The 27,163-nt window shown below is 52.5% G+C and overlaps 10 protein-coding genes across 10 annotated transcripts; 6 read left to right on the top strand and 4 right to left on the bottom strand.

The window, feature by feature from the left end:
* The first annotated feature begins 36 nt into the window (after window positions 1-36).
* J3458_008989 (uncharacterized protein) lies at window positions 37-5,809 on the top strand. The gene is made up of 5 exons (XM_007816487.2): window positions 37-622; window positions 680-1,486; window positions 1,555-1,716; window positions 1,781-2,677; window positions 2,771-5,809. The coding sequence occupies exons 1-5, from the start codon at window positions 329-331 to the stop codon at window positions 3,203-3,205; spliced, it is 2,595 nt and encodes an 864-aa protein (XP_007814678.1). The 5' UTR covers window positions 37-328; the 3' UTR covers window positions 3,206-5,809.
* TIF5 (eukaryotic translation initiation factor 5) lies at window positions 3,275-5,809 on the bottom strand. The gene is made up of 2 exons (XM_007816488.2): window positions 3,993-5,809; window positions 3,275-3,917 (listed from the first exon to the last, which is right to left on the bottom strand). The coding sequence occupies exons 1-2, from the start codon at window positions 4,968-4,970 to the stop codon at window positions 3,627-3,629; spliced, it is 1,269 nt and encodes a 422-aa protein (XP_007814679.2). The 5' UTR covers window positions 4,971-5,809; the 3' UTR covers window positions 3,275-3,626.
* Window positions 5,810-7,311: 1,502 nt separating this feature from the next.
* J3458_008987 (uncharacterized protein) lies at window positions 7,312-10,960 on the bottom strand. The gene is made up of 7 exons (XM_066119496.1): window positions 10,394-10,960; window positions 10,282-10,312; window positions 10,078-10,221; window positions 10,008-10,011; window positions 9,818-9,943; window positions 9,096-9,735; window positions 7,312-9,002 (listed from the first exon to the last, which is right to left on the bottom strand). The coding sequence occupies exons 1-7, from the start codon at window positions 10,720-10,722 to the stop codon at window positions 8,804-8,806; spliced, it is 1,473 nt and encodes a 490-aa protein (XP_065975291.1). The 5' UTR covers window positions 10,723-10,960; the 3' UTR covers window positions 7,312-8,803.
* A 1,551-nt stretch (window positions 10,961-12,511) lies between these two features.
* J3458_008986 (uncharacterized protein) lies at window positions 12,512-13,110 on the bottom strand. The gene has a single exon (XM_066119495.1). It carries the CDS (start codon window positions 12,862-12,864, stop codon window positions 12,559-12,561), a length of 306 nt encoding a protein of 101 aa, XP_065975290.1. The 5' UTR covers window positions 12,865-13,110; the 3' UTR covers window positions 12,512-12,558.
* A 42-nt stretch (window positions 13,111-13,152) lies between these two features.
* Window positions 13,153-17,428, top strand: J3458_008985 (uncharacterized protein). Its single transcript, XM_066119494.1, has 4 exons — window positions 13,153-14,494; window positions 14,672-15,449; window positions 15,508-15,582; window positions 15,661-17,428. Exons 1-4 carry the CDS (start codon window positions 13,586-13,588, stop codon window positions 16,728-16,730), a joined length of 2,832 nt encoding a protein of 943 aa, XP_065975289.1. The 5' UTR covers window positions 13,153-13,585; the 3' UTR covers window positions 16,731-17,428.
* A 569-nt stretch (window positions 17,429-17,997) lies between these two features.
* On the top strand, window positions 17,998-19,651 carry TIF6 (Eukaryotic translation initiation factor 6). Its single transcript, XM_007816491.2, has 2 exons — window positions 17,998-18,293; window positions 18,479-19,651. Exons 1-2 carry the CDS (start codon window positions 18,259-18,261, stop codon window positions 19,182-19,184), a joined length of 741 nt encoding a protein of 246 aa, XP_007814682.2. The 5' UTR covers window positions 17,998-18,258; the 3' UTR covers window positions 19,185-19,651.
* A 41-nt stretch (window positions 19,652-19,692) lies between these two features.
* On the top strand, window positions 19,693-20,703 carry EFM4 (Lysine methyltransferase). The gene is made up of 2 exons (XM_007816492.2): window positions 19,693-19,843; window positions 19,916-20,703. Exons 1-2 carry the CDS (start codon window positions 19,791-19,793, stop codon window positions 20,337-20,339), a joined length of 477 nt encoding a protein of 158 aa, XP_007814683.2. The 5' UTR covers window positions 19,693-19,790; the 3' UTR covers window positions 20,340-20,703.
* TPD3 (protein phosphatase 2A structural subunit) lies at window positions 20,676-23,874 on the bottom strand. Its single transcript, XM_066119493.1, has 8 exons — window positions 23,456-23,874; window positions 23,208-23,313; window positions 22,930-23,081; window positions 22,346-22,837; window positions 22,023-22,282; window positions 21,863-21,963; window positions 21,466-21,803; window positions 20,676-21,391 (listed from the first exon to the last, which is right to left on the bottom strand). Exons 1-8 carry the CDS (start codon window positions 23,519-23,521, stop codon window positions 21,035-21,037), a joined length of 1,872 nt encoding a protein of 623 aa, XP_065975288.1. The 5' UTR covers window positions 23,522-23,874; the 3' UTR covers window positions 20,676-21,034.
* A 927-nt stretch (window positions 23,875-24,801) lies between these two features.
* Window positions 24,802-25,607, top strand: FRS1_2 (phenylalanine--tRNA ligase subunit beta; the record flags this gene model as incomplete). The annotated part of the gene is made up of 2 exons (XM_066119492.1): window positions 24,802-24,854; window positions 25,067-25,607. 2 exons carry the CDS (start codon window positions 24,802-24,804, stop codon window positions 25,605-25,607), a joined length of 594 nt encoding a protein of 197 aa, XP_065975287.1.
* Window positions 25,608-25,773: 166 nt separating this feature from the next.
* Window positions 25,774-26,898, top strand: FRS1_1 (phenylalanine--tRNA ligase subunit beta; the record flags this gene model as incomplete). The annotated part of the gene is made up of 2 exons (XM_007816494.2): window positions 25,774-26,801; window positions 26,853-26,898. The coding sequence occupies 2 exons, from the start codon at window positions 25,774-25,776 to the stop codon at window positions 26,896-26,898; spliced, it is 1,074 nt and encodes a 357-aa protein (XP_007814685.2).
* Between the last annotated feature and the right edge of the window lie 265 nt (window positions 26,899-27,163).

Here is a 27,163-nt window from a genome sequence, read left to right as displayed (position 1 = left end):
TCAGATCTCCACATGTCTGGTTCAAATGCTCCAGCAATCAAACCCACGTCAACTTCAAGGCCTTCCTGTCAAGCCTCGCCTTCAGCCTTCCGCACCGTACAACTACCTCACGATCCCGACTGTAATCATTGCACCGAACAAAAGTGCTGCTTCATGCGGCAGTCAATATTGACCGGCCCTGTAGAAGACGGCACAAAGGCAACATAAGCCGTCGTCACGCCACAACCATCGTCCGCCGCGCGCAACAAGGCCGCATCACACAACTCACGAGGAGCCAGCCTTGGTAAACGTGCCTACCTCGATACCGAACCGACTCGCATTTGTTACGATGCCGGCTCTCCATGTTCAAAACCCAGGCGTCTCTGCAGTCGCGAGATTTGGCTTATTATTAGATCAGTTCCTAGCTGAGGCCGCCGTCGTGAAATCGACTGCTACAATCGAGCCCACCCTCAACAAGTCTGATTTCAAAGACATAACCGGCCGGGTACGTACATGTTTCCCCAGCGATGCCGCTACTGGGGAAAACGGAGGAGGAGAAGTTTCTGGCCTTCACGAACAAGAAAAGGCGAAGCAATTTGCTATCATTGAGACCGCCTCGCGGGACTTGTTTGGCAACCTCATTGTAAGTAATCCTAGACCCGCGGGCCGACATTACTCGTGTCGAGGCTGATTTTTCAAGGCTGCGACTCCCATCGAATCACCTGATTTCGTCAAGATGTGGAATCTACTCGACATTTTATCAATATTGTCCGACGACGGCCAATGCGATCCGGCACTACTGTTTTGGCTCGTCGAAGAACTGCTCGACAGCCAGACCATTTCGGGATGTCGCATAGTGTTCGACTATCTCGAGTCACGTCGTGAACGCATCACGTCCAAACATTTCAAGCAAAAGCATCTGGTAATTCTGCGAAGCTGCAACGAACTCTTGCGGCGCCTATCAAGAGCTGAGGATACAGCCTTCTGCGGACGGGTATACATCTTCTTATTTCAGAGCTTTCCCCTAGGTGATAGAAGCTCTGTTAACCTTCGAGGGGAATACCACGTGGAAAATGTCACAGCTTTTGAGGGGTCGGCAGAAGAGGATGAGCAGCAGCGAGAGTCAAAGATGGAGGTCGACACGCCTGCAGAGACTCCCAAGTCATCAACGGATACCAAGGCATCTAACAAGGGCGTCAGCTTTGATTCCAAAAACTCAGAAAAGCCGTATGATCCGGACCGTCTCTACCCTCTATTTTGGTCTCTCCAGGAGAGCTTCAGTCAGCCACTTAAACTGTTTGACTCTACACATTTCAACAAGTTCAAGAGTCGTTTAGAGGTTACCATCAAAGCTTTCCAGGCCATCCATCAAAACGAAGTGCCATCCAAGTCATTGGAAAATCCCAGGAGAAACCTTAAGCGGAAAAGGGACGACGAGGGGTCTGAGGACGCCCCTGAAGCATTCAATCCCAAGTACTTGACCAGCAAAGATCTCTTTGAGCTTGAGGTGTGCATGATACCTCCATATTTACCCTACAATGCGCATGATGAACATTTGGCTAACTAGAGACACAGATTAGCGATCTCTCATTTAGACGCCACATCTTGGTACAGGCACTCATTATCACGGACTTTCTTCTGTCGCTTTCCATGGAGACAAGGGAGAAGTTGGCCGGCCTCAACACTCCTCCGCCAAACAAATCAGTCGTTTACAACGATCAGCTGAGCGAAGAAAATGTAGGTTGCATCAAATCATAGAGACGTAAAAATTGTTCTCCTGGTTTCTCTAACCAGGTCATAGACGAAATGGGCAACTGAGATGAAGTTAACCATATCAGACTACCTTAAGAGGGGCATTGACGGACCATACTTCTATCGGATGGTCGAGACCGTCCTAGCTCGAGACAAGAACTGGGTATTCTGGAAGATGGCATCCTGTCCACCTATTCAACGAGACCCTGTTTCTCCAGAGCTTTTTGTTGAGGCGAGGACCACGGCCCAAAAATTAGCAACCAGCAAACGACTGCGACCAACGCCCATGGGATCTGTATCTCTCGAGTTCCTCCGAGACAACGACGAGTGTTGCTTGGACCAGCTCAAGACGCCTGAGAGATATCAAATTCCAGAACTTGAAAGCTTTCAAAGAAAGATTGCCGATGACGACTTTGAAATCGAGATGCCAACAAATGATCAAACAAAGGCCGCCGCCATAGCCGGCAAAGCAAGCAAGAGTTGGCGGGCTCTAAGAATAGCGGCCCGCTCAAAATTAGCATCCTTTGATAAAATTGACGACTCCAAGAAAGTAGACATCATATTCCACGAGCTCCAAGACGAAGACCAAGACGAAGCCGACGATGAGCAGGCAGCAGCTGAGGACGACATGCCCGACAATCGCAGCCCCATTATCATATCTGGCCCCAAAGGTGTTGGCAAGTCCGCCCTTATCAACAGCCTCATCAAACAGCACAAAGGCGTCTTTGCAACAGTCGTACGACACACGATTCGAGAGCCTACAGAGGGCGAAGTCAAGGGCACGAGTTTCCACTTTGTTTCCGCTCAGGAATTCAACCAGCTACGCGATGGCGATCGCTTGATCGAGTACGGGACTAGAGATGGCAGCGAGTACGGCACGAGCAGTAAAGCTGTTGATGCGGTAGCCGAGTCTGGCAAGGTCCCCATCATTGAGCTAGACCTCGAGGTATGATTCCTAACCCCTGCAACTAATCCCAACTACGACAATCACAAACAACAACATGTGTCTAGTTCAAACTGACCAATCACTACGCGGCAGGCCGCCCAATTTGCCAGAGACATGGACTTTTCAGCTCGCTATATCCTCATTAAACCCCCGCCTGCTGAAGCATACCAAGCCCGTCTCTCGTCCTCCGGTTACGACGTCACCGTCATCAAGGGCATTCTGTCCAGACTACCCGAGGAATTAGATGACTCTAGAGTCTCTGCACTTTTCGACGTGACCATCTCCAATGAAGACGGATTAGAAGACGTCACCACGTCACTGAGTGAATACATCTTTTCAGAGGGAGACCAGGTAAACGGAGAGGAGAGCAAAGGCGGAGAAGGGGACGATACCTTAGGGGAAGGAAACCAAGATGCGCAGGGAGATGAAGCAGCATCAACTATAGCAGCAGCTACGTCTACTGGGACCGAAGCTGAGGTTGCTGAGGACGAAGGCATGAAGGATGTACCCGAGAATGAGGCGGAGTGAAATGACGATGATGCGGCGCAGTGGAGAATTGAACATAGACACTCAAGAACGATGTAGAATAAATACCGTGCCACTTGGCCATAATTTATCGTCACCAGTTCCGTTCCAGGCCTTGGCCATCTGATTTCATGGCGATTGATCATCAACAAGTGGGAATAAGGAGCCATCACTGGTATAGCAGGATGCAAGCAAGCGGTTGTTCTCGACTATACTACTCTGTGAAATACAATACCACAACAAGCAGTGACCTACACTAGGAATAGACCATCTCACAACGTTACAGGCAGTCTGAAGACAAAGAAACCCTCCTTTTCTCCTTCCAGTCTCTCATATTGGCATGATTTTGTTCCATCATTCCAACCATCACCAAGCAACTTGAAAACATCCTAGGACAATGAGAGGAGACAGATGATGACCAAGATTACTCATCCTCTTCCTCATCAGACTCTTCCTCGTCGGCTTCCGCAAGCCATTCGAGAAAAGGCTTGGCAGCCTGACGAATCTTTCTGGAAGTGTTCTTGTCAGTGTATTTCTTGCTGGCGTGGGTGCCCCATTTGGTAACCACCTCCTCGCTTATAAGGTCATGGTGGTAGTACAGCTGCAGAATTTTGACAATCTGCTGCAAGAAGTCTGGGTTCGACTCGGCCAGGGACCCAACCAGACGCTCAGTACCTCCGAGAAGCGCCTTTTCATGACGCTCAGAGTTGATGATCTGCCAAGTATGTTAGTGAATCAAGGGTATGTGGTTCTGTGGCTCAATCTCCCTAACACATCTTGATCTACATACCTGCTTGAGCATGCCAGCGCGCTTCGGAATCTGGGCGCAAACATTCTTATCAAAGAGAGTCTGAGCAAGCACCAAGACCGTGCGGTGCTTGTTTTCGATGCCCATATCCTTGGCCTTGAGATAGATTTTGATGGAGTCAACCTCGTCAATGCCACCCTTCTCTTCAGCCTCGGTCTGGATCCAGGTTCCAAACTCATCGTAGACAGTGTTGCCGCCCTCACCGTCATCCTCCTCGTCGTTGAGGCTCAGCTTCTGCTTGAACTCGCCGGGAAGTTGGGCCTGGCGGGCCTTGACAGCTTCCTCGCTCATATCCACAGCCCATTCGTCGTCCTTGACCTGGACAGCAGCATCTTCGATGGCCTCAGCCTGTAGCTTGTTGAACTCATGGTCGCTAACAGCATCACCATTTTCTTCATTCTCGTTGGAGCCATTCTCGGAACCTTCGTCGCCACCACTGACATGGCCGTTCTCGGTGGCAGTACCGTTCTGCTTGGCTTTCTTGGCTGCTCTGCGCTCAGCCTTGTCCTTCTTGTTCTTCTTGCTGGGCTGGTTCTTGAGAATGTAGCCACTCAGCTTGAGGCGCAGGTCAACAGCGGTACGCTGACCACAGGCCTTGCAGTCCAAGAGAATGCGGTCGTTGTCAATCTTGATGTCGGTCTCGGGGTTCTTGCAGCTCTTGCAAAGAACGAACTTGTTGATGAAACCATCGAGATGGTCCTGGAGCTTTCCAGCCTCATGAGCACCGTTGATGATCCAACGGTCGTCCTTGATGTCATCTCTGGTCATGGCACCAAGTTCGAAGCCAAAGTATTTCATGATGTATGACGCAGGGCGAGCAAGAGACGCAGCAACGCTGGAAACGTTGACAACAACGGTCTTGATACCGTTACCTTTTCCCTCAACTTTGGTCTGCAAACGCTCCATCTTATAACGATAGAAGGCGTCGCTGACGTCGCGGCGAACGTTGATGAGAGACATGATGGCGAGTTGAACGATGGTAAGACAAAGGCGAGGCTCTTTTTTTTTGGGTGTTTTTGTCGATGTGGTATAAGAGTTGACGAGAAGTCGAAGGTTTTGTGAGAAACTGAAGCTGTGAAGCGAGTTGCAAGGGGCTCTAAAGCGACGGGTTCGGCATGAAGGTTTGTTTCTGGGCTTGGGAATAGTTGACGAGGATGGTTGAGCAAGAGGAGATATCAGGGCTCAACAAGACGATCTATGTTTGACATGGGGCAAACGGGACGGTATCTCGGCAAACAGTAGGGTAGGCATGAACTCGAGTTTGGGAGTCTTCAGCCGTCGGAACTGATTTTTGGGCTACAAGGTTTTCGCGGTATGCGAAATAACTGCAGCTTGAAGAGGGGTCCGGGTAGAGTGAGCTGATCGTGCTGATACATAAACAGCAATATGCGCCCGATAGTCGCTAAGTGTTCTTGGTTCTGCTATACAGTGAGGAAGTTTCAAAGACTGCACGTGGGGAGAAATTGATCGTTGGCGTCTTCAACCAAGTCTCGGCGTAGTCAAGTGCGAGAGCAAGATGAATAGGTAGAGGTTGTGTTTCTGGCTTGCGGAAAAGCGGGCGAGAAGTTGAGGTTGTTGCGCTCCGACCGATGGGAGAGTCAACAGGCTAAATGACGGCTTTACTGGGGTGGTAAACGGGTATTGCGAGTGCAGTGAAAAATCCGGCGACGGACAATAGACTTATCTCCGAACAAAGATGAAGTTTGTTGGGTGTCAGCGTGTGGGAGAAAAAGGCAGGATGAAAAAGAGAATGGGACGTGGGAGGGACGGAAAGACAAAATGTGGACTGGAAATTCTGGCAGAGATTTCGGCCAGAGAAGCAAGGTGGGGTTCCGGAACTTTCGAAGGCAACGCGGCAAATGCAGGGCCAGGAAGGCACGAGGTGAGGTGAGGTGGCGTTGGTAGTTGCCTAGTCGGTCCTTGGCAACCAGGGTCCTGACATGAAGCCTTTTGTGCATGTGCAGACGGGACAAGTGATACGAAACTTGAAAGGCTACAAAGGGTCTCAGTGACAAATACAGGACAAGGCTGTTTGTACTATATAACGTCCGTCGTTATAGCGAGGCCTACTGCTTATTTTTGATCGTGACTCCTTTTGTTGAGCATGGATATTCTTGCCAGGAAAACAAAAGATGGGGCACAAAGCAATTAGAACAGGCAACGCTACGACTGAAAGGGACTTGCACGAGGCCTTGCAGAAACTGTGAACACAGCAGCTACTCGGAGCCAGAAGGTGAAGTTCTATCAATAAATCGAGACCAGACCTTTGTGGTGCAAGCAATCATTGCCGCTGATCTAGTCACGTGATTGGGCCAGGCGATGGCATTCAACCTCCTCTACGGAGTACGGAGTAGTTCAACACAAAAAAAAAACTATGGCAACGACCTCTAGAGGAGGGTGTACAAAGAGAAGGACATGTTCTTGGAGATGAGTGAACACCAGCTTCAGTAACAGCTCCTAACCAGAAGCCAGCGGGGCCAACGGCTACAGAACACTCATGGCGCTGTTGTGCGACTCAACGGGATGCTGAGCAGTTGGCCTCGTTGTATGGTAACGTCACAGCATCGGTTCATCGTGTCATTCGGGAAATCCGACACTACATTAAGGAAAGAAAACAGAGCAAAAATGGACGGGTAGGGGCGGAAAAAGCGGTTAGACGAGTCTCAAAGAAGGCCGAGCGGTGGGTTGGATACGCAACTGTCGTTGGACTTCCAAGGCGTGTCTAGGCTGCGTGTGCCCCGAACCAGGTGGAAAAGGCGGCACAAGGCCGCCTCCGCAAAGACATAACAACTTCACAATATCACGTCTTCTGCCTGGCTTTTCTCCCCTGACAATTGCTTTCTTTGTGGCAGGTCACCACCATGACGACAACATGGAACACAGACAAAGCCCGCAAGCTTCTGGAACTGAACCTTGAACAAGGGTATCCTTCACGCTCTGGAGAAGAACCTCTATCCACATTTGACTTGAGATGATGACAAAATTCACAAACGCCACGTACTATCTTGTCAAGACGGCGGCAACGACTCCAAACAGAATTGGCCTGCCTCGGTTGAATATAAGGGGTGATTGAAAGATTTTGCCCTACTCCTGATAACAGCGAGAAAAGAAACTAGAGATAACTTTGAAAGAGAAAGTAATATTAAAGAAGACAACGACACGCGTTAGGCAGATTAGCTCTAATGTGCTATTATCACTGGCTTTGCGCGTAAAGAGGTTGAATGAAATTACGCCAAACTTACCGCTGTAGCTTTCATTAAACGGGAAATCGTATTTATCAACGCGACCCATCCCGATTTGACCTATACAGAGATCTATACGCACATGTGGACATGCCTGAATGGGCGGTATTGGAATAACAGTGATGCCTTTGTCTAGTGACGACAATCAAAACGGGCCCTGGATTACTGACTAGCTGAAAAGATGTTGGGCAATGTTCTCGGGAAATGGTGGCTTGCATTCAAGGCGATGGCTATATCTCCAGGGTCATGGGAAAATATTCACATGCCTTCTCGCGGAGAATTCTTCTAGAGAACTTGTTTGGCATCACGTATTTTCAATTTCTCTCCGTCTCGTGCTCTCTTTTTCTAGCTTTGCTGGTTCTGTCTTCTTTTGCCTTCGAATACCGATAGCAGCTACAGTCACCGAGCCACTCAATGATAAATTGTATTTGTCCAAAAAAGAAAAGAAAAGAAATAAAGATGGCCATCAGGCCTTCTACTGTAAAAGTCCGCAAGCGAGCCAACAGAGTCAACGAAAGACATGCACATGTGTACATGTGTACAGAGAGCTCGCCGTGGATATTGTAGCCGTTGGAAGTATATGGTCCATTGACTCAGGCGCATGCTTACGGATTGGTTCAATGTGTTCTGTCCGTGTCCGTTTGTGTGTCCGCATCTGCATCTGCATCTGCATCATGTAGTTGGTCCTCGGGACTGTCGCCGATTCGGCCAACCGTCGACGTGACGATGCAACAGATCATGACCTGCCAGGTAGGTATGCAAGCGGAATGCCCGATATTGGCTTTTTTTAGATTGACATTGACAGCGGCACGAGTCGCTCTTCTATCAATAGAGAGTACGCCACTCCATTACTCCATCCACACGTAGTCGTGTCACAAACATCTCCAGATATCTCGCTGCCACGTTTCACGTTCCATCCCAAGCGGCCCATTGATGCTCGTGCTAAAGAAACGGCTGCCCAAGAATCTCCAAGCCCAGTCAGACCAGGCCATCTTGAACAGAACCGGGCACAATGGTCGTTCAATGGCACCGTGGCATCCGCAGGCATTTCGCCACGTATGGCAACCAGAGTCGTACAACCGCCACAATGGGCTCTCTATTCTCCACCATCTCTGTCTCCTGTAGCCGTGATGTATCTGTGCCGGTGTCTCCAATCTATGTCGACAGAAAGGTGAGCTGGACTGGGCATCCTCCATGGAGTCGTTTCGGCCGCAGCAGACGCTCAAGACATTCGAAGCCTTCAAGATCCCGGCTACAAGTTACAACATGCAATCGCGCGGGGCTCGGATTATTCCAGAAGATTGTACGACTCCATCGACTCAACGACCTCTTGACTCACCTTGTACGACCTGGGGGGTTGGCGACCTCGCGCCATTCACAACACCACACAAGCCGTAAATCCGCGATGTTTTTAGCCATGAATTTCTTTCCCGAGCGCTATGCTCCTGTTTTTACAAAGGTTTTTTCCGTTTTTATTTTAGGCATCCAGACTAAATCGATATAATGTATCCCCTTTATATCTTCGCCCGCGATGCCCAATCATGAATTAATTTACTCAGAGCCGCCCGTGGCCTTGACATCATCATCAGGCAGCAGATGAAACTTGAGCAGGCATTTCTTGCCCAATGGCCGAGTCGAAATAAGCTGGTCCGACATGGCCATGGACTCTGCCGTCATGGAAGCATCCGGCGTCGTGCTATATCGCGAGTAGACATCTCTGAGCAGAGTCTTCATCTCGGCAATGGCTAGACTAGAAAACGCGGAAAACCCGAAGCCGTTAGCATCTGCGGGTGTGGCATATCAGGGGAGAGAGAAGAGACGCAAATCCAAGCAAGCAACTCACTGTTTGCCAACGCAGCCTCGGCCGCCGTTGGAAAACGCAAACAGCAACCGACGTCTATCTGCGTCCCCCTCGGCCGCCATCCATCTGTCGGGGTGAAACGCGTCAGGGTCCGGAAACACGTCCGTATTCATGCGGTGCACAGAGTACGCTTGACAGCTGACGATTGTCTTCTCGGGGACGTGGAAGCCGTCAATGGTCCGGCCGCCCCGTGGCACGAGGCGAGGCAACGACATCGGGATGGCAGGGTAGTACCTGAGGCCCTCGCACAGGACGGCGTCCAGGAACGGAAGCTGGTCGATGCCGGCGTCGGGGTTCTTTTGTACCTCGTCGGACAGCCTGCGCTGCAGGTGAAGCGACCGAGGCTGGGAGAGCTCCCACATGAGGAAGCACAGCGTGTCGCCGGTGGTGTCGATGCCGGCGACCATGTGGTCCAGGCACTCGGCGGCCATGTCGATGTGGTCGAGGTCGCTTGACTTTTCCTCCAGCCGGCTCATGAGCGTGAAGCTTGCCATGTCGGTGCGCTTGCTGGTCTCCAGGACGTAGTTGTCGGCAAGGGGCACAGATCGCGGCTTGACAAACAGGGATAGGATGCCGGCAAACAGGCGGTGCAGCGTCGGGCTGTAGTGCGAGATGAGACGATCTGGGAGTTGTTCGTTTTGTTAGCGCATCTGCGGTATTCTAGATCCCGGCTTTCAAGGCGAGGCAGGGACATGTTGGCTTACTTTGCAGACTGTCATCTGCCGCTACCTGGTGCATCATATCCTCGTCTGCCTTGTTCCCGATGCAGTCAGAGCCGTTGGGGTGAAACAGATGGTGAGTGATGCAATCACACGCGTACGCATGGAGAGCTTGATGATGGTTAGCCATGTGGAAAAGAAGCTCTCTCAGCGAGCAGACTTTGTTGGAACATACAAATCTGTGAGCCGTTAGCAGCCAGTCTGTTTTACTTTTTGAAAATCCGACTTGGCCATGGTCAACTCACAAAGATGTCAGTAGCAGAATCACCCGCCTGAGTGCAGCGGTGCAAAAAGGCTCTGGATCGCTCCTGGATGCCGTCCAAGGAAACACTACGCATGATGTTCGTATTGGCATATCGATCTGCGAGGCTCCTCTTCCGCTTTGCATGCTGCCACCAGGCCTCGTCGTCAGTACACCATGTTGGCCGCTATACCGTCTCGCCACTTACATCTGCCTTGTTCAGTGTCGTAAACATGGTCCTATTGTTTGAAAAAGACGTGTCAGAATGTCTCTCCTGAAGGTTTTGGTGCCCGAAAGAAGTGGGTAACAATCAAGCAAACCTTCTCCCGTAAATCCTAAAGAGATTGTAAAAGTCAGACTTGTCGTAACCGCTCCCGCCAGAGCAGTATATCTCCTTGAGGGCCGGCCATGAAGTGTAGGACACTTCGTTGGGGGAAACTCGCACGCCAGGACCATATTTCTGATGCAGCGCATGAATGTAGGGCGTCCTTTGAGCGTTGAGCTCCTTCCACTTCAACACCAGGGACGTGAAGAGAGATATGGTCGGGCCCGGCAGCTTTCGGAGCGGCGAGGCGAGGCAGCGGGCCAGATGAAGAGCTGCCAGGACAAGGGCCGCGAGCACCAGATACATGGGCGAGAGGAACAACATGATGAAGACAAGCAAAGGACCACCCGTGGACAAAACAAATGAATTACATTTGACGGCTTGGGTTCAAACTCGAGAGTACGGGATGAAGTGTTGAGTGTCTAGGGTTGGAAACGGCCCGTCTCTCATCAACGGTCGAGAGGTACGGCCATCGGACCCTCGGCGGCGACGACTCGGGGTGCTCCGTCGACCAACCCGAGTTGATAACTGTTTAAAGTTTAAACAGTCTGGTGTGCTTGATGTCTGCCCCCGCGGCGTATCCGCTAATTTCCCCTCCAAAGTTGTTTCTCCCCCGCAAAATGGCATGCGGAGACTCGAAACACGCCCGCCACCCAATTACATTCAATATTTGGTCAGTACCGTGGAGGTATCGTGCTGCAGCCTATTGGCAGTTAGTTATTGAGCCTTCAACCCTCATCACCTCCGACATGCCATTAGTGGTCTAGGCGCCACCGTGGTTGCCCACGCACATTTCTGGCTGCAATACAGGATGTGTTCTACCCGGCATCGCTGCAAAGTATTTGGCATCAGAACACGTTTCCGTCCGCAGGCTACCAAAGACGCGGAACGATTCAACCAGAAAAAGTCAAGTGCACGTACAAGTAACCAGCCAGGGTCAATTAACGTCAACTGGGTTAATCGAGCCTAGCTGTAGGGTAGCTAGGGCTGTGGAACTGGACGGCCGCAGAGCAGAGCAATCACGGGACATGCACGCTATTTGCTACACGGGGCAAGGTGAATAAACTGAGAACAAGAATAAAAGTAAAATTGGATGGTGAAACAAAACCACCTAGGTACCATGAAAGTTCCTTCATACTACCCGACTGCATGTGTTTGGGTTTGATTGCCGCTTGCAGGGAGCGACACTCACTACATGACAGGGTTGGCCTGTCGCATCACCGTCCAAGGAAAGACACACATGACATGCTCGGGTGTTTTGATACTGGAAATATGTCTGTAAATTGCGAATAGTATTATAATGTATACACACACCATCACTCGCCATGACTCGGGGTATGGAGCAAGCAAACGAGAAACGCTTCGTTGCTTGCCAGCCTTCTTGGCTATTTTGCCTGCAACATGCCGTGTCAGGTTGTGTCCAAGTCGCTATTATTAGATGTCATGTCGTCGAGTGTTTGACAGTGATATTCGTGCCACCACCATGTTGGGGTTCAAAACGGCGTGCTGTTGGCGAGAGCTAACACGGCGTGCGTCATTTCGCAACTCCTCCATGTTACAAGCTGTTGGCCTACAACAGCGGCAGAGGGAAGTTTAACAGGCCCTTTGCCTACGGTGCAAGTTGTGCGTCAATGTGTGGCTTGTTTGCTGATCCCGGCACCGGGAGAACTCGATATTTGTATGATGCGCAGCCTGACAGGGAAGACAAGTCGCCCAGCCTGCAGACATGTAAACAAGATGCGTGGAAATTCAATCAACTGATAAGGACCCCAACAACGACATTTGCCATGTGGAGGTAATATTTCGTTATGCTGCAAATGGGCGTCAATGGCGCTGCGTTGCTGAAGATGTCTCTGCCTTCGGCCGTCGCTATTTTCGGACATGAGCGCTGACTCTGGCTTTCCAGGGTCTGTCAGCCTGTGTGATGCCTTTCAATGCCCATCTGCAACTGCAAATAGTGTTACCGACCGCGAAATTCGGCGGAGGATGGAGTGCACAAGTGAGACTCAATGTGGTATTACGGAGCACACATTGAAGATCCAGTAATCCAATAATAGAAACACCCCATCTAGGATCCAACCCTGCCTGAATTATGAGACCCTTGGCTCCATGATCCACAAGGCGCTCCAATCCGAACCGCCGCGACTCAGCCGGGGAATATCAGACGGTTCTTGGACTTCGGGCAAGCTGTGAGGTGGGAGCTGAGTGGCGCAAGCTCAGCTCTGTGAGTTCAAGCTCCAAGCCGAGTGTCTGCCTGACGGAACGAAGAGGTTGGAGCTCTCGAGAATCAGCAGCAGGAGGTCCTGAGTAGACGGAGCGGGCAGAGTGAGGCAGCAGAAAGCTCCCCAAAGCAGGCAAAATATGCTCAGCCTCATCGACATTTGATGGTTGACCGTGTGGTCGCCCTCCCCTCCTCCTCCTCCGTCTCTTGAGCTGAGCGATTGTGTCCGAGGTATCCTCCCCCATCACTCATAATCATCATCGTCGCCGTGCTTCTTTCCTGGTCTGTTCTAATTCCGTGGACGTGGAGCTTTCTTTGCGCCTTGCAACAAGGATCGTCAGGAATCAGGATCGTCACGATTCCGGATCAGGATCAGGGCATCAACACCATTGCAGCTTGGCGTTTCTCGGCACACACTGCGCGACGCAGCATAACGTGACAGGCGAGACAACTGTCTTGTTCAGCAGCAGGGATCGGGTCCGTCAAACTTGACGAATTGACAGGTTGGCGAGCACAGAGGAGGCCAAGAGGCCCCAGCACAGCCCTCTCGCTGTCGCTGGCTGCATGATCCATCCATCACCTTGGACTGAGCCTCCCCAAGGCCAACGGGTCCGTCTCCGTCTCGCTTTGCCGTTCCTGGATGGTGGTGGGCTTGGGCTGGCACACTGACGCAGGCTTGTCCAGCCCGCTTATCCTCCCAATACCCCAGTCTCAATTGAACCAGTCAAGCTGTCCCTGCCTGGAGGTGAGGGGTTTGGCAGAGCTGCGAGCCAAAAAAAGGAGCAGACGGTTGAGCAAGGCGTCAGAGACAACTCACCTTTTGCAGACTTGCCCTCGAGGAGCATCAAAGTCGACCATCATCACCATCACCGTCCTCGCGCGTCTCCCTGCTCGCCTCTCGCGACCCGCCTCCGCCACTCTCCGAGTCCCCCGCGGTGAAGCGCATGCGCAGGCCTATTGACGAGGATGCCGAGCTTTGGACGTCTGAGCAAGCACAGCAACCGATCACAGCACACCTTGCCGGAGCAGCTGTCGACGGGAGCTGCGGCTGGCACAGCACCGGCTTCACCAGCGCCAGCATCAGCCCCGGGAGCGTTGTCTGGCGCAGCCCAAACCCAAACCCAAGCCCAAGCCCAGGCCCAGGCCCAGGCCCATGTCCAAGCGCTTGGTGCGCAGGGCCAGCAGGGAGGTGGTGCCCTGGCTGGTGTAGCCCAGGCCGACTCGCCCTCTGAGACGTCCCTGCCGCCGGTCTTGTCCTCTGCTACAGCTCTGGGCTCCAGCGACCACCTCGACACGTTTGTTGACATGGACGCACGAGCACCTCCAGATTCGACGCAGCAGCAGCAGCAGCAGTTGCTGCACCAGCAACAACATCAACAGCAGCAGCATCACCCTCTTCCCCCCCCTCCCCCCGTCCATCTTTTCAATCTTCAGTCCTCGGGAGTCAATCCTTCCTCCTCGCTGCAGGCATCGGGCTCGGGTGTCTCTCCGGCTTTTGACGGCCACCAGCCGCCCACGCCAGTAGACTTTGACCCCTCCGTCAGCCGCTCGCAGAGCCAGCACTACGGAGCCTCCCTCACGCCGCAGCACCACCAATTCTACGGAACCGCTTCAGGGTCCATCGACGACCTCCCGGGAAGCGGTGGTGGTTATCACCAGCAGCCGCAGCAGCCGCAGCAACTGTCGGCCCCGGCGCCTGCTCCCCAGAAACGCTCGACTCGCAAACTAATCAAGGGCATCTTCACCTCTAGCCGTGACTCGCACGACACTCACCATCACCAGCAGACGCCGCCGCCGCCGCCGCAGTCTTCTGGCTACAACCCTTCGGGCCCCTACGATAACACAACTGGGCTTGCTCGAAGGCCGTCCAAGAGGGTGAGCAACCCTCCCAGTTTGAAAACGAGCCCGTCCCAGACGACACAGCTCTCCCCCGACCGCGATTGGCAACCCAAAGGCACTGGCAGCCAACAGCCGTCACCGCTCCGTGAAGTTGGCGAGGTCGACGAACATTCATTTTACAGACACGGATCTAACCTTGACTCCCCAATACAGGACTCTCGCATTCTTTTGAGCAACAACGGAATCCGCCAGGTTTCCAGTGAACATCTCGAAACGTCACCCTACGACGAGGTCTATCAACCACCGGATCACCCTCCCCCACACCAGCAACAACAGCAACCTCAACAGCTTCGCAACCAGCAAACGCCGCCTCCCTTGCAGCAACCACAACCCCAGCCCCTGCAACGCCAAGGGACGCTCCGAATCCAGGAACAGCAGGCTCAGTACGAGTTGCAGCAACAACTCCAGCAGCAGCAACGACACGGTGCTGGTTACGAGCTGCAATCCGAGCAGGGCCATCAACAACAGCCCAATTTCCACTACCCCACCACCTCTGCTCCGGGGTCCTATCAGCCCGGCGGGGATCCTCGACTCATCGCGAATCAGCTTGTCACTAGCCAGCAGCTTCAAAACCCGGAGACTATCTCTCAACTGTCTCACGAATCGCCCGTAACTGATTCAGACCCAAGGTCTGCCTTTCAGCAACACCCACTGCAGCCATCTCAGGCGGCCAGCCTTCACACATCTACTCCGTCTCAGGATATTGCTACCGACCAACCACCCGTTCTAGGAACGAACACGCAGGGTCAAGATCAATCCGCAATGGCCCCGCCAGCTCCTGGAGGCGGACCGCAAACGAGTCGCCGTGGCCAGGACGCTGAAAAGGTCCTTCGTGGACAAGCTGACCCTTCTGGTCCACCACCGGGATACCAGCGCCAAGGCAGCGTCTCTCTGAATGCCATGGGTCCGATTCCGCCGCTTCCCGGCCAAGGTGCGCCGCCAAATCCAAGCTATCGTGGTGAATTCACAGTATATTGACACGTCTTCAGGTGTCGACCAGGGCCGAAATAGCCCCCAACCCTCGGACCGAGACTCCGACCTTGAGAAGCAGTTCAAGGAACTTTGTTAGTCTCACTCATCGGTCTAATGCCATTTTGGTCTTTTAAGCAGCAATAGAGAAGGTGTAGGCTAACACGTGACAGCAAATAAATACAAGCACGTAAAGCGGTTGTATTTTGAAGGCAAATCCCAAATTGACATGCTGAATGGCCGAGTTGAGCAGTTGCAAAATGCTGTGGCCAACCAGCGTATGTCTCAGTCACGCACGGCTTGGGATGACAATGAATACTCAACGAGGTTCAATCGCCTCAATGGGGCCATCAACAACCTTTCTTTCAATATTCGAAAGGATTGGCGCAGCCTCCCTGTATGGATTGACAGTTTTGTCAGTGCGGATGCTCTGAAGACTGGGAAACAGGAAATGACAGCCATCGGGCGCGCAGTTGTGTCTAGGTGGCTAGTGGAAGAAGTCTTCAACAAGTGCTTCCACCCGGCTCTGGATACGCAGCTCAGCTCGCAACTCAAGGAGATTGAACTCAGCATCCGGGAAAACTCGTATACTATGCACCACCAGGAGGAAGTTGATGCTCATACGACAAAGGTTGTCAATTGGAGAATGGCCACCTTGGATGGACTTCAAAAGCGACTCAATTCAAACGCAGCAGCTGACAACCGAGGGATGCTGATAGGCAAGGTTACGAAGAACCTGACAACCTATCTCCACCAACACCTCATTAATCCGCCCCCGCCTGGTGTGGAGGGCAGCACGTCCATGATTGCCGAGCTGGCCGTTGCTATTGCAGCTAACCTACCTTTGGAGAGTCGAGATGTGTCCATCATGTACCCATTACCAGGAGACTTGGTACAAACGAATATGATGGAAGTTGAAAAGGCTGGGTTACCACCGTTGGAGGGGCAGAAGGCGGATGCAGATGCCGATTCGAATTCAGACGAAGATGATGTAGACGAGAAGGACAAGGGTGGCAAGCCACGAGGAGACAAGGGGAAGCCCGGTATGTTGCAAAAGAGAGCTCCCGGCACAGGTCGACTCCGCAGAGAAGACAGCAATGCCTCAGGGACAAAGTCGACAAATGCTGATCAAGATACCCCAGGACTGTCCAACGAGTTCAGCAGAGTACGATTTGCAGGATTCGTCGCTCTAGAAGTCAGAGGACGCCAAGTGCTCATGAAAGCACCAGTCTGGACACTCTGAAAATAGTCACGTGTAGCATACAGCATATTGCGAAGGCATCTGGCGGCATACCGTACTGGGGGTGAACATGTCCGGTGTTGTTTCGTTTCATCAGTTGGCGTAATACCGACATAGGACAAGGAGCAATCAAGGTGAGGCAAAAGAAAGGAGGGAGGAGGGGGAAGAGGAAGAGGAAGAGGGAAAGGAAATAAGGACCACTTTGCATACACATGTTTACGAAGACGGACGCACAATCTGATTGATACCAGGGAAAGAAAGGATATCGTGGTTGAAAATGAAAGGTGGGGGAAGTGATGAGCCGGTAGCTGTTTGAAGCTGGATTATGATTGTTTGGCTCGACAAGAACGGAGGCCGGCACGGCGGACAACTATGAAGGCAATTTTGTTTTTAAGGCAGTGTTCGAGGATGCTTGGCGCAGCCTCAAAAAGATTTTGCTGCGATGCCCATATTTGTTTCCCAGAGGGGCGATGAGTAATAGTGAGTCCATGAGGAAAACAATGGGGTGGTCGAAGTCAATTGGGAGCAAGAGTCACACTTGAGGCAGTGGCGAGGCGCCTGTGCCGCGATTGAGTCACAGGCTGGGGCCAACAGTGGGCCAACAGGAACCGATTACCGTAGAGATACCTATTAGTAGTCAAGCTTTTTTGGCAGATTCCAATCTTAGTCTCCCCTCCTGGGGACGTAGTTGGGCCGACAAGACAGGGTGAACAGGGTGCTAAGAATGATGTGTGATGTATCCCTTGAGTGTGTTAAGGTCCAAGTGAGGTATCTGACCCACTTTTCTGCGATACCTAACAGGTACGTCTTTAGTGACAGTATTAGCTACGATAGGAAGATGTAGCTCTTCGTAAATCTAAATATTACTGGTACTTATACTATTATATTACTTCTTGGGTGAGAATTTGTACCGTTTAACACGGTTTTTCTCATGGCCAGAACCCCTGCCCGGTACGAAAAAATGGACCTTAACACACATCACTGGGTTATGACTCTATTTGTCGCGAGTAGTGTTCCGCATGGCGGGTAGATCTCAAGACAATTATTGATTGAAGCGACAAAGGGAAATCCCGGCACTGCAACAGCCAATATTGACTACTACCTACCTAGGTACTTAAGTAGGTACCAGACTTGACTTGGCAACAGGTCACATGCAAGTTTGTCAGTCAACGCGTCGTTGCCGCCAACCAGGTACCTACTTGTAGGTAGGCAGTTGCAGCGCAGGTCGCACCTGCCTGGTGCAGCTGCTTGGTCAGACGTACCCGCTTAAGTTCGCTCGCGGCCGGCCAAGGCGCACACTCCCACGGCCCATCCTCCTCTCATCCCGCACTTGAGTGAGCACTCGCGCACTTTGTACTTAAACCCACTTCGCTTCCACTCCCAGCTGTCGAAAAAAATTCCATATCCATCTTGCAGCGTACTCAAGCCTTTGTCTCTTTCCTATCCGACACCCAGCGACCTCTGCTAAAGCAGTTCTTGTTGCTCACCAACCAGAATTGAGACACTTATAGACGGCGTTCCTTCCTGGAGAATGGCTGTACGAGCTCAGTTTGAGAACTCCAACGAGTATGTGAGACCCCGCGGCTGTCAAAAGTCGCAATGCACAAAAAAGCACACACACACATACACACACATCAACGACCCCGCCCCCGCCGTGCAGACCGAAATCACCTTTTTTTTGGCCTCTGGAATAACGAGCAGCCAAGACATGCCGAACCCTTGACTAACATACTCACTACTCTTCCTGACAGGGTCGGAGTCTTCTCGACCCTCACCAACTCATATGCCCTGGTGGCCCTCGGTGCCAGCGAGAACTTCTACTCTGTCTTCGAGGCAGAGCTTCAAGATGTCGTGCCCACAGTCCGCACAACCATTGCGGGAACTCGCATCGTCGGCCGATTGACGGCTGGTAACCGAAAGGGTCTCCTCGTGCCCACTTCCACCACAGACCAGGAATTGCAACACCTGCGCAACTCCCTCCCAGACTCGGTGCGCATCCAGCGCATTGAAGAGCGTCTTTCCGCCCTTGGCAACGTCATCGCCACCAATGACCACATTGCCCTGGTTCACCCTGACCTCGAGCGCGAGACCGAAGAAATCATTGCCGACGTCCTCGGCGTTGAAGTCTTCCGACAGACCGTGGCTGACAATGTCCTTGTCGGCAGCTACATGAGCCTGTCCAACCAGGGCGGCCTCGTACACCCCAAGACAAGCATCCAGGACCAGGACGAGCTGTCCAGCTTGCTACAGGTGCCCCTCGTGGCGGGCAGTGTCAATCGTGGCAGCAATGTCGTTGGCGCCGGCATGGTCGTCAACGACTGGCTGGCCGTCACTGGCCTCGACACCACGGCGACTGAGCTCAGTGTCATCGAAAGTGTTTTCAGACTCGGCGAGGGCATGGGCCCCAGCAACATCAATACCAGCATGAAGGATACCATGGTCGAAAGTTTCTACTAAACGCCATGTTCAATGGCTTCTTTGTTGATTAAACACTACCGATTTTTGTTCATGGAATGGATCATCTTTTTTCCAAGATTTGGGCTGGGCTGCGTCATTGATTAACCCTTTTCCTTAAACATGTTTTCTGGGGGCACGGTGTTTGGATTCAAAAATATCCTTCATGATTGTTATTTTCATGGTCTCATATAACAACCCCTCCTGCTTACTCCTCAGAGATGGTAGGATGTCCCGCCGGCCAGATTAGACGGCGGAGATAGAAAGGAATGTGGACGAATTTTGCGTTTTTGTGCCTCTGTGACTGCATCTGCTGCATGTAATTCATCACGTTGGCCATGCCTTATTTTTTTCTTTCAATCCCGTACATCAGCCACCCCTCCAACACCTCCAACACACACCCAAGCACAGTTGCAAATCGTCAAAATCCTGCAAAAGCTGCCCCTCAACCCCACCACCTCCAACCCCACCGCCTTCCATTCTCGTATACCCCTCCAACTTTGAGCTCGACCACCAACTGACGGAGTAGAGGAGTATCGGGATATACTAGTTATTGTAGTCTCGTCGGTCCAAATACACCCAAAAAAACACCAATTGAAACGGCTCAGCATGTCCCCAGAACCAGAGCACCTGGACCCGTCTGAGCTCGGCACAAAGGAATAGTAACCGCTACCCTTCTCATTCCCCCCCGCTTCCCTCCCAAAAGTAAAGTTCAAGCTAACAAGATGCAAAAGCTGGAACACCCTATACACGCGCGAACTGAGCAACCACGCCTCCGACCCCTCCGACACGGGAACATCATGGTTCGACGACTCGGACGCGGAGCGCAAAACGACACAGTTCCTAGAGTCCTTGTCGTCGGCGGCGCCGCTGGCCAAGGACACGGCGTCGGTGCTCGACCTCGGCTGCGGCAACGGCTCGATGCTCTTCGCCCTCCGGGACGAGGGGTGGACCGGGCGCGCCCTCGGCGTGGACTACAGCCCGCAGAGCGTAGCCCTCGCGAAGGCAGGTCGCTTCGTCGCGGGCTGCGGGGGACGACGCGGCCGCAGCGACGGTCGAGTTCGCAGAGTGGGACATCGTGGGCGGCTCGTACGCCGACGTCTTGGGCGGCGGGCAGGCGGATGGGTGGGACGTGGTTCTGGACAAGGGCACGTTTGACGCCGTTTCGCTGTCGGACCAGCGCGACCAGCGCGGCAGGCGGCTGTGCGAGCTTTATGCCGGGCGCATCGCGCCGCTGGTCAGGAAGGGCGGCATTTTCCTCGTGACGAGCTGCAACTGGACCGAGGACGAGTTGACCAACTGGTTCGTGGGCAAGGAGGGCAAGGGCGACTTTGCCGTGGCTGGAAGGGTGGAATATAGGACCTTTAGTTTTGGCGGCGTCAAGGGGCAGGCCATTAGTACCTTGTGCTTCAAGAGAGTATGACTGCCTAATCCGTGTACAATGGTGTGGATGCAATGGTCAAATTTTAGATTGAAAGAGAGCATAGACATATACGATACCCTTCTAACGACGTACCCACACACCTCCTTCAGCTACGTGTCCTCCAAGTCAATGTGAAATGAGGCTACAACGCCCGACACCCATCTTGAATCATCAGCAAGGTTTGGTTTATTTTCGTATATACTCCCTCCTTTCCTTTTACCATTTCTGATTGCTGGGGCAGACCTTACAACCCATTTTACAAAACTCGACATCTTTCTTTCACCCCAATCAACATTCGGATGGGACAAAATGACTTGGTTTTGGATTTTGATCAGTTTCTTTTTGTTTGTCTCCTCGGCGCAGAATCTAATTGTGGGTGGCAATGTAACGGAATTGCTTCATTACGTCTCTCTTACTGTCTCATCGCATTCTATGGTGATGTATTCATAGGCTCCCCGCCCTGCGCGGATCCCGTCGCCTCAGCTGCCGCCGTAGTCGCAAAGTATCGAACGTCCACATCGTCATCCTTTTGCAGTTTCGTCAAGTTGGGCAGGATGCGCTGCTGGATGAGCTCCTGGCCCTTGGGTGAAGGCACGATCTCGGCGCCCTCCTTCTCAAGTGAATACAGCGTCCCTTCATCCGGCAAGCGGCGCAGTGCGTTGATCAGAACCGAATAAGTCTTGGCCACGTTGAACCGGATGTTGGGGATATCGTCGTCGACCATCTTGTCAAGCATTGGCAGAATGGATTTGGCAATCACGTTTATGCTGACAACAGTAGCCAAAGTCTGTCATGGGTACGTGTTAGTCTGCAATCATAAAGGGAGGAATACCACATTCAAGCAGCGAACAGAAAACCTACCGAAATGGCAAAGCATGTGGTCATTCTGTACAGGTAGTTGGGATGGCTTCCCATACCCATGACCTTGGGAATGATCTGCTCACTAGCCCATTCGACGCCAAACACCTCAGTCAACTTCTTCAAGTTGTGTGTGGCGGCCTCACGGATAGAGAAGACAGTGTCTCCCAACCAGCCCATGCACAGGTTGCTGAGTTTCTCATCAAAGAACTTGACGCCGAGCTGGCTTGCAAGTAACGGGATGTACTCGATAATGGCGAGACGGACTCTCCATTGCTTGTCTTCAGCCAGTTGAACAATGGCAGGCAGTAACGACTGTGACAAGAGCTCGATGCCAATGACTGCTTCTATTAGCAACTATCGAATTTTGATGCAATGCTCCTCGTTTCGAGGTACTTGCCTTGATTGACTTGCTCAAGTTTTGAGATAATGTGGAGTCTAACTTCAGGGAACTCGTCCTTGAGCATTTGGAGGAACATGGGGAGGAGGTGGTCAATAGTCCTACAACAGAGTCAGACTCGAAGACTATGATGGGTTGCGGTGTAGAAAATACAACGTACTCTTGCTTGCCAAGAATAGGAGCCAGTCCGCTAATCTGCGTACCCAAGGCAGCACGAACGTGTTGTGAGCTGTCAGACACAAGGTCTTCGACACTGCCCATAATGTCGTTGAGCAGGGTAGATCGCTCGACCAAGGCGCAGAATCCAGGGATCTGACCGGCAATGGCAGTCCGAACTTCGGCCTCATTGTCCTTGAGCAGCTTGACGAACGCGGGGACGAGGTCTCGTGAAACAACTTCTTCATCGACGGCTTTGGCGATCTATTTCGACAGTTAGAAAATATGTCAAGGAAGAGGAGGGTCAGTGCCTGTTATACAACGTACCTTTTCGAACCTGTCAGCGATCATGTAACGAACCCTCCAGCTCTTGTCCTCTATCAAATTCCGCAGAGAACTCAACAGCACGCCATGGCTAGCCTGTTGCTCTTTGGGCACGACCTCGGCGATGGAGATGAGAATCTCCACGGTGAGTAGGCGCACGCTGTCCTGGTCGTCTTGGACGAGGTGTTGGAAGAGGGGTATCATTTCCTCGATGACGATGGACGCGGGCATCTCTCTGACGAACTTGGCCAGGTTGATGGCGGCTTGTCGGCGGACCATGGGGGTATCATCGTGGACGAGTAGGCCGAATTGCTGGCGAAGCTGTTCTTGGATGGGAGGAGAGACCTTGCGGTAAGGAGTTGTGAAGAGGCCGCAGCCAGAGACTTTTGATGTAAACCAATCTGCCTTGGAGAGTCTGATGGTGAGTGGAATAAAGTACTCTTCGACTTGTTGTGCGTCGAGGCTTTCGCAAATCTTGTTCAACGACTCGACAGCCTAGGGTGGCGCGATTGTCAGCGCGAAATGTGATGGCTGGCAAGCTGCGGCCTCAATTAGGCCCAAATGGAGGGGGAACAGTAGATGCTGACCTTGTCTCGAACCACAGGCTCTTCGATGGCAGCCAGATTCTCCAATGGCGACAGGAGGACATGACCATATGAAGGACCTCCAACGTACTCGATAAAGCCGCCTAGTTCATCGCTCAGGGCTACCAAGACTTCATCCTCGTCCTCGACAGATTCTATGAAGTTGAGACGGGGAAGGTTAGGATTCGGATTGTTCAGAAACCGATACTATGACGATGGTGATGGTGATGACGACACCATGCCGGGCAATCAGGTGGGCACGCGGGGAAAACGATACTAACCGTCGAGGAAAGGGATGAGCTCGTCTCTGGTGCGCTCGGCGCCAAGGGCAAGAGCAATGGTGGAGAGGCGGTGGATGGCGTTGAGGCGGAGCAGGACATCGTCGTGCTGGAATCAGCAAAGGCAGGATGGTTAACACAAGCTCGGAGGCCAAGGGGAGGCGATTCATGGGCAGTGACGGAAGAGGTGAAGGCTGGGTTGAAGTGGGTTGGTGCTGGGTAGCTGCTTGGTTTGTTTTTGGCTGCCTTACCTTAAGCTCGTCGATGAGAACTGCGATGGGATAAAGTTCGTCGTTTGTGTTGGTCGCGTCAGTCATGGCGAATGACGGAGAGTGACAGCGCGCGTCTGTCGGGGGGAGGGGGAGGGGAGGGAGCGTCGTCGAGATGGAGGAAAAGGCAGATGACGAGATGAGGGATGATGGATGAGGTGTGGTGGTTGGTGATTGATGGTTGGTGGTTGCGGCGGCGGTGGTGCCAGCGCTCTTGAGCAGTCCTGAACAGCCCTGAGCAGCCCTGAGCAGCCCTGAGCAGTCTCCAAGCACTAGCACAACCACTCGACCAGCCGCAGAAGCTGAAGCAGCGGCAGTCCCAGTTGGTGGACATGTGGACCGCCATCTTGAGCCTCCAGATGTTCTGGTACTCGCATTGTCACTGCTCTGCGCCCGGCACCCAAGTACCTGTATACTTGCTACCCAGATATGAACTTGAGAAGGGCACAAGGGCAGCTGTGATGCGATGCCCAGCCTAGCCCGGCCCCACTTTGGGCGATTCGACACATGCACTCCGTACTGACCTCCTCACACAAGCACGAGGTGACGTGCAATTTCACCGGAGATGACTGAAATGGCCGGAATATTCACCATGTTCGCTGGGGTGGGATCCAGTGCGGGACATGGGTTGTGTGGCTGGAGGCCTGACAAGGCGATGCTCGAGAAGCAGAAACAACAGGGACATTGCCGACTTCCTCTCACATACTCCCTACTCCGTACGCCCGTGTGCTCTCCTTTCATCCTGCGCCATGTTCCAATTGGATGGTGCAGATACAAGATTGAACTTGTCGCTTTGCACAGGCCGACTGATTAACGGCCACTGTTTCAGGCTTTTTTTTCTGTCATTTCAATCCCGCACCGGTACGGAGTAATCAGACCGTCTGCTTATCGCCGGCCAACAATCGGCCCCTCATACTAGTCCAAGAATTCAGTATTAGACTTCAAATGTTAGCCTACTTCCACAGCTTCAATATTCCAGTCATACATAAGCCCAGCTGCCCAGGAACTTTTACTTAGGCCCAACATTTGAAGCATCTTGGGCCAATAAGTGCACCAGACAGACTCTCCAAGTAAGCAGGCCCGGCCAGCCAGCCTTGAAAGGGAAATGTAAGCATGTAAGCACCATATTGGTCCGGGCAAAAATTGCTTGGTGACTCAAGGCCCAAAATCCACCCCGCAATATTACATGTGCTCTCTGGACCCCTTCGGAGTCCGTAAAATCCAAACCGCCCATCATCGCCTCTACGGCCATCGACCGCAATCAACGCAGTCGCTTCCATCTAGACCACTGCGACAAGAGTCTGAAGCATTGAGGCCCCAATCTAACCATGCCCACCATATCCGTGGACAAGTACAAGCTCTTTGAGGCCCTTGGCAAGAAGTATGTCTCTTCCCATCTGCGCTTCTGCCCCTCCTCCGTTTTGTCCTTTGTCTCTCCATCGCTGCGACCATATCTGTATAATTTTGCCAATGCTAGTTTCTTCCATTTTGCGCCTTCGCCATTTCTCATGACTATGCGTCATATCTTCAAATTCCCTAACTGCCATCGTACGCATGCCCAGATGAACTGACCATGGCTTGATTCGCAAACAGGTTTACCAAGGAGGAGTTCGAAGACCTCTGCTTCGACTATGGCATCGAGCTCGACGAAGATACCGAGGACCAGGAGCGTCCAATTGTCGATGGCAAGCAGGAACCCCCTCAGCTGAAAATCGAAATCGGAGCCAACCGCTATGACATGCTCTGCTTCGAGGGCATCGCCCTCAACCTCAACATCTTCCTTGGTCGCATAAAGCCTCCCAACTTCCGCGTCGTCGAACCCAAGGACGCCAACGCCCAAGTTATCAAGGTCCTGCCCGACACCACAAAGGTCCGCCCTTACGTCTCTGGTGCCGTCTTGCGCAATATCAAGTTCACTGCCGACCGCTACGAATCCTTCATTGCCCTGCAGGACAAGCTGCACCAAAACCTGGCCCGAAACCGAACCTTGGTGTCCATGGGAACACACGATCTGGACACCATCCAGGGCCCCTTCACCTACGAGGCTCTGCCTCCCAGGGACATCAAGTTTATTCCCTTGAATCAGACCAAGGAAATGAACGCTGAAGAGCTCATGACCTTCTACGAAACCTGACAAGCACCTTGGCCGCTACCTGCATATCATCCGCGACGCCCCCGTATACCCCGTCATTTACGACGCCAACCGAATTGTTTGTTCATTGCCCCCCATCATCAACGGCGAGCACTCCAAGATCACCCTCAACACCACCAACGTCTTCATCGAGATCACCGCCACCGACATGACCAAGCTGCAAATCGTTCTCGACATGCTGGTAACCATGTTCTCCGGCTACGTCCAAGAGCCTTTCACTGTCGAGCCCGTCAAGATCATTTCAGAGCACAACGGTTTGACCCGTGTCACACCGTCACTGAAGCCCAGAGTCACCCATGCCGAGGTTGACTACCTCAATAGTTGTACTGGCTTGAGCGAGACACCCGAGGGTCTTTGCAAGCTTCTCACCAAGATGGCCTACGACTCAAAGCCCTCAGATAAGGACCCCAACTTGCTCCAAGTCTCCATCCCTCCCACCCGTGCCGATGTCCTGCACCAATGCGATATCATGGAGGATCTGGCGGTCTGTTATGGCTTCAACAAGCTGCCTCGCACTGCCCCGACACGAAGTGCCACCATTGGTGCCCCGCTCATGATCAACAAGCTGGCCGACATTGTCCGATTCGAAGCCGCCATGGCTGGCTGGAGCGAAGTCTTGCCCCTCATTCTCTGCAGCCACGATGAGAACTTTGCCTGGTTGAACCGCAAGGACGACGGCAAGACTGCCGTGCGTCTGGCAAACCCCAAGACGCTGGAATACCAAATCGTCCGCACCTCCCTGCTGCCCGGCCTCCTCAAGACCATCCGCGAGAACAAGGGCCACAGCGTTCCCTTTAAGATCTTCGAAGTCTCAGACGTCGCCTTCAAGGACGAATCTGCTGAGCGCAAGGCTCGCAACGAGCGCCACTTTGCCGCTGCGTGGTGCGGCAAATCAAGTGGTTTCGAAGTCGTACACGGCCTGCTCGACCGTATCCTGTCCATGCTCAGGACCGCCTTCCTCACCCACGACGAAGGCCTTACCGCCAAAGAAAGCGTCGACTACCAGGTCAAGCAGAATCCCTGCAAGGCCGATGGCTACTGGATCGAGGAGCTCAAGGAGGACACTTTCTTCCCGGGCCACGCTGCCGCGGTGCATCTCCGCTTGGGTGGCAAGAACCGACGCATTGGCGAGTTTGGCATCATTCACCCTACAGTGTTGGAGAAGTTTGACTTGAGGTTCGTTTCCTGCTTCCTTTATGCATGTCTACGTTTATTAACATTTCTTAGATATCCCGTCAGCACGCTCGAGATTAACCTCGAAGTCTTCTTATGAAACATTAGAATACTAGAATTTGCCGGCGCAAAAGATGGTAGAATAGACCCCAGATGCGGAAGACAGAAGCCACGTTTGAAATGATACGGCCTAGATGATTGACGTGTTAGCATCGAGAGACGAGATTTACGAGATGAGACAGTTATAAAAAAAGAGAAGAAGGAAAAAGAGCCACCAAACGTATCAACACTTCCTGTGAAATGTCAATTCTTAAAGAGGTCGGAATGGCTTGAATAATCGGTTGTTATCAATGCTACGCTGTAGT

Source organism: Metarhizium acridum (genome assembly GCF_019434415.1).
Source record: "Metarhizium acridum strain ARSEF 324 chromosome Unknown scaffold_141, whole genome shotgun sequence".
Classification (NCBI taxonomy): Eukaryota; Fungi; Ascomycota; class Sordariomycetes; order Hypocreales; family Clavicipitaceae; genus Metarhizium; species Metarhizium acridum.
This window is presented reverse-complemented; position numbering and strand designations above follow the sequence as displayed.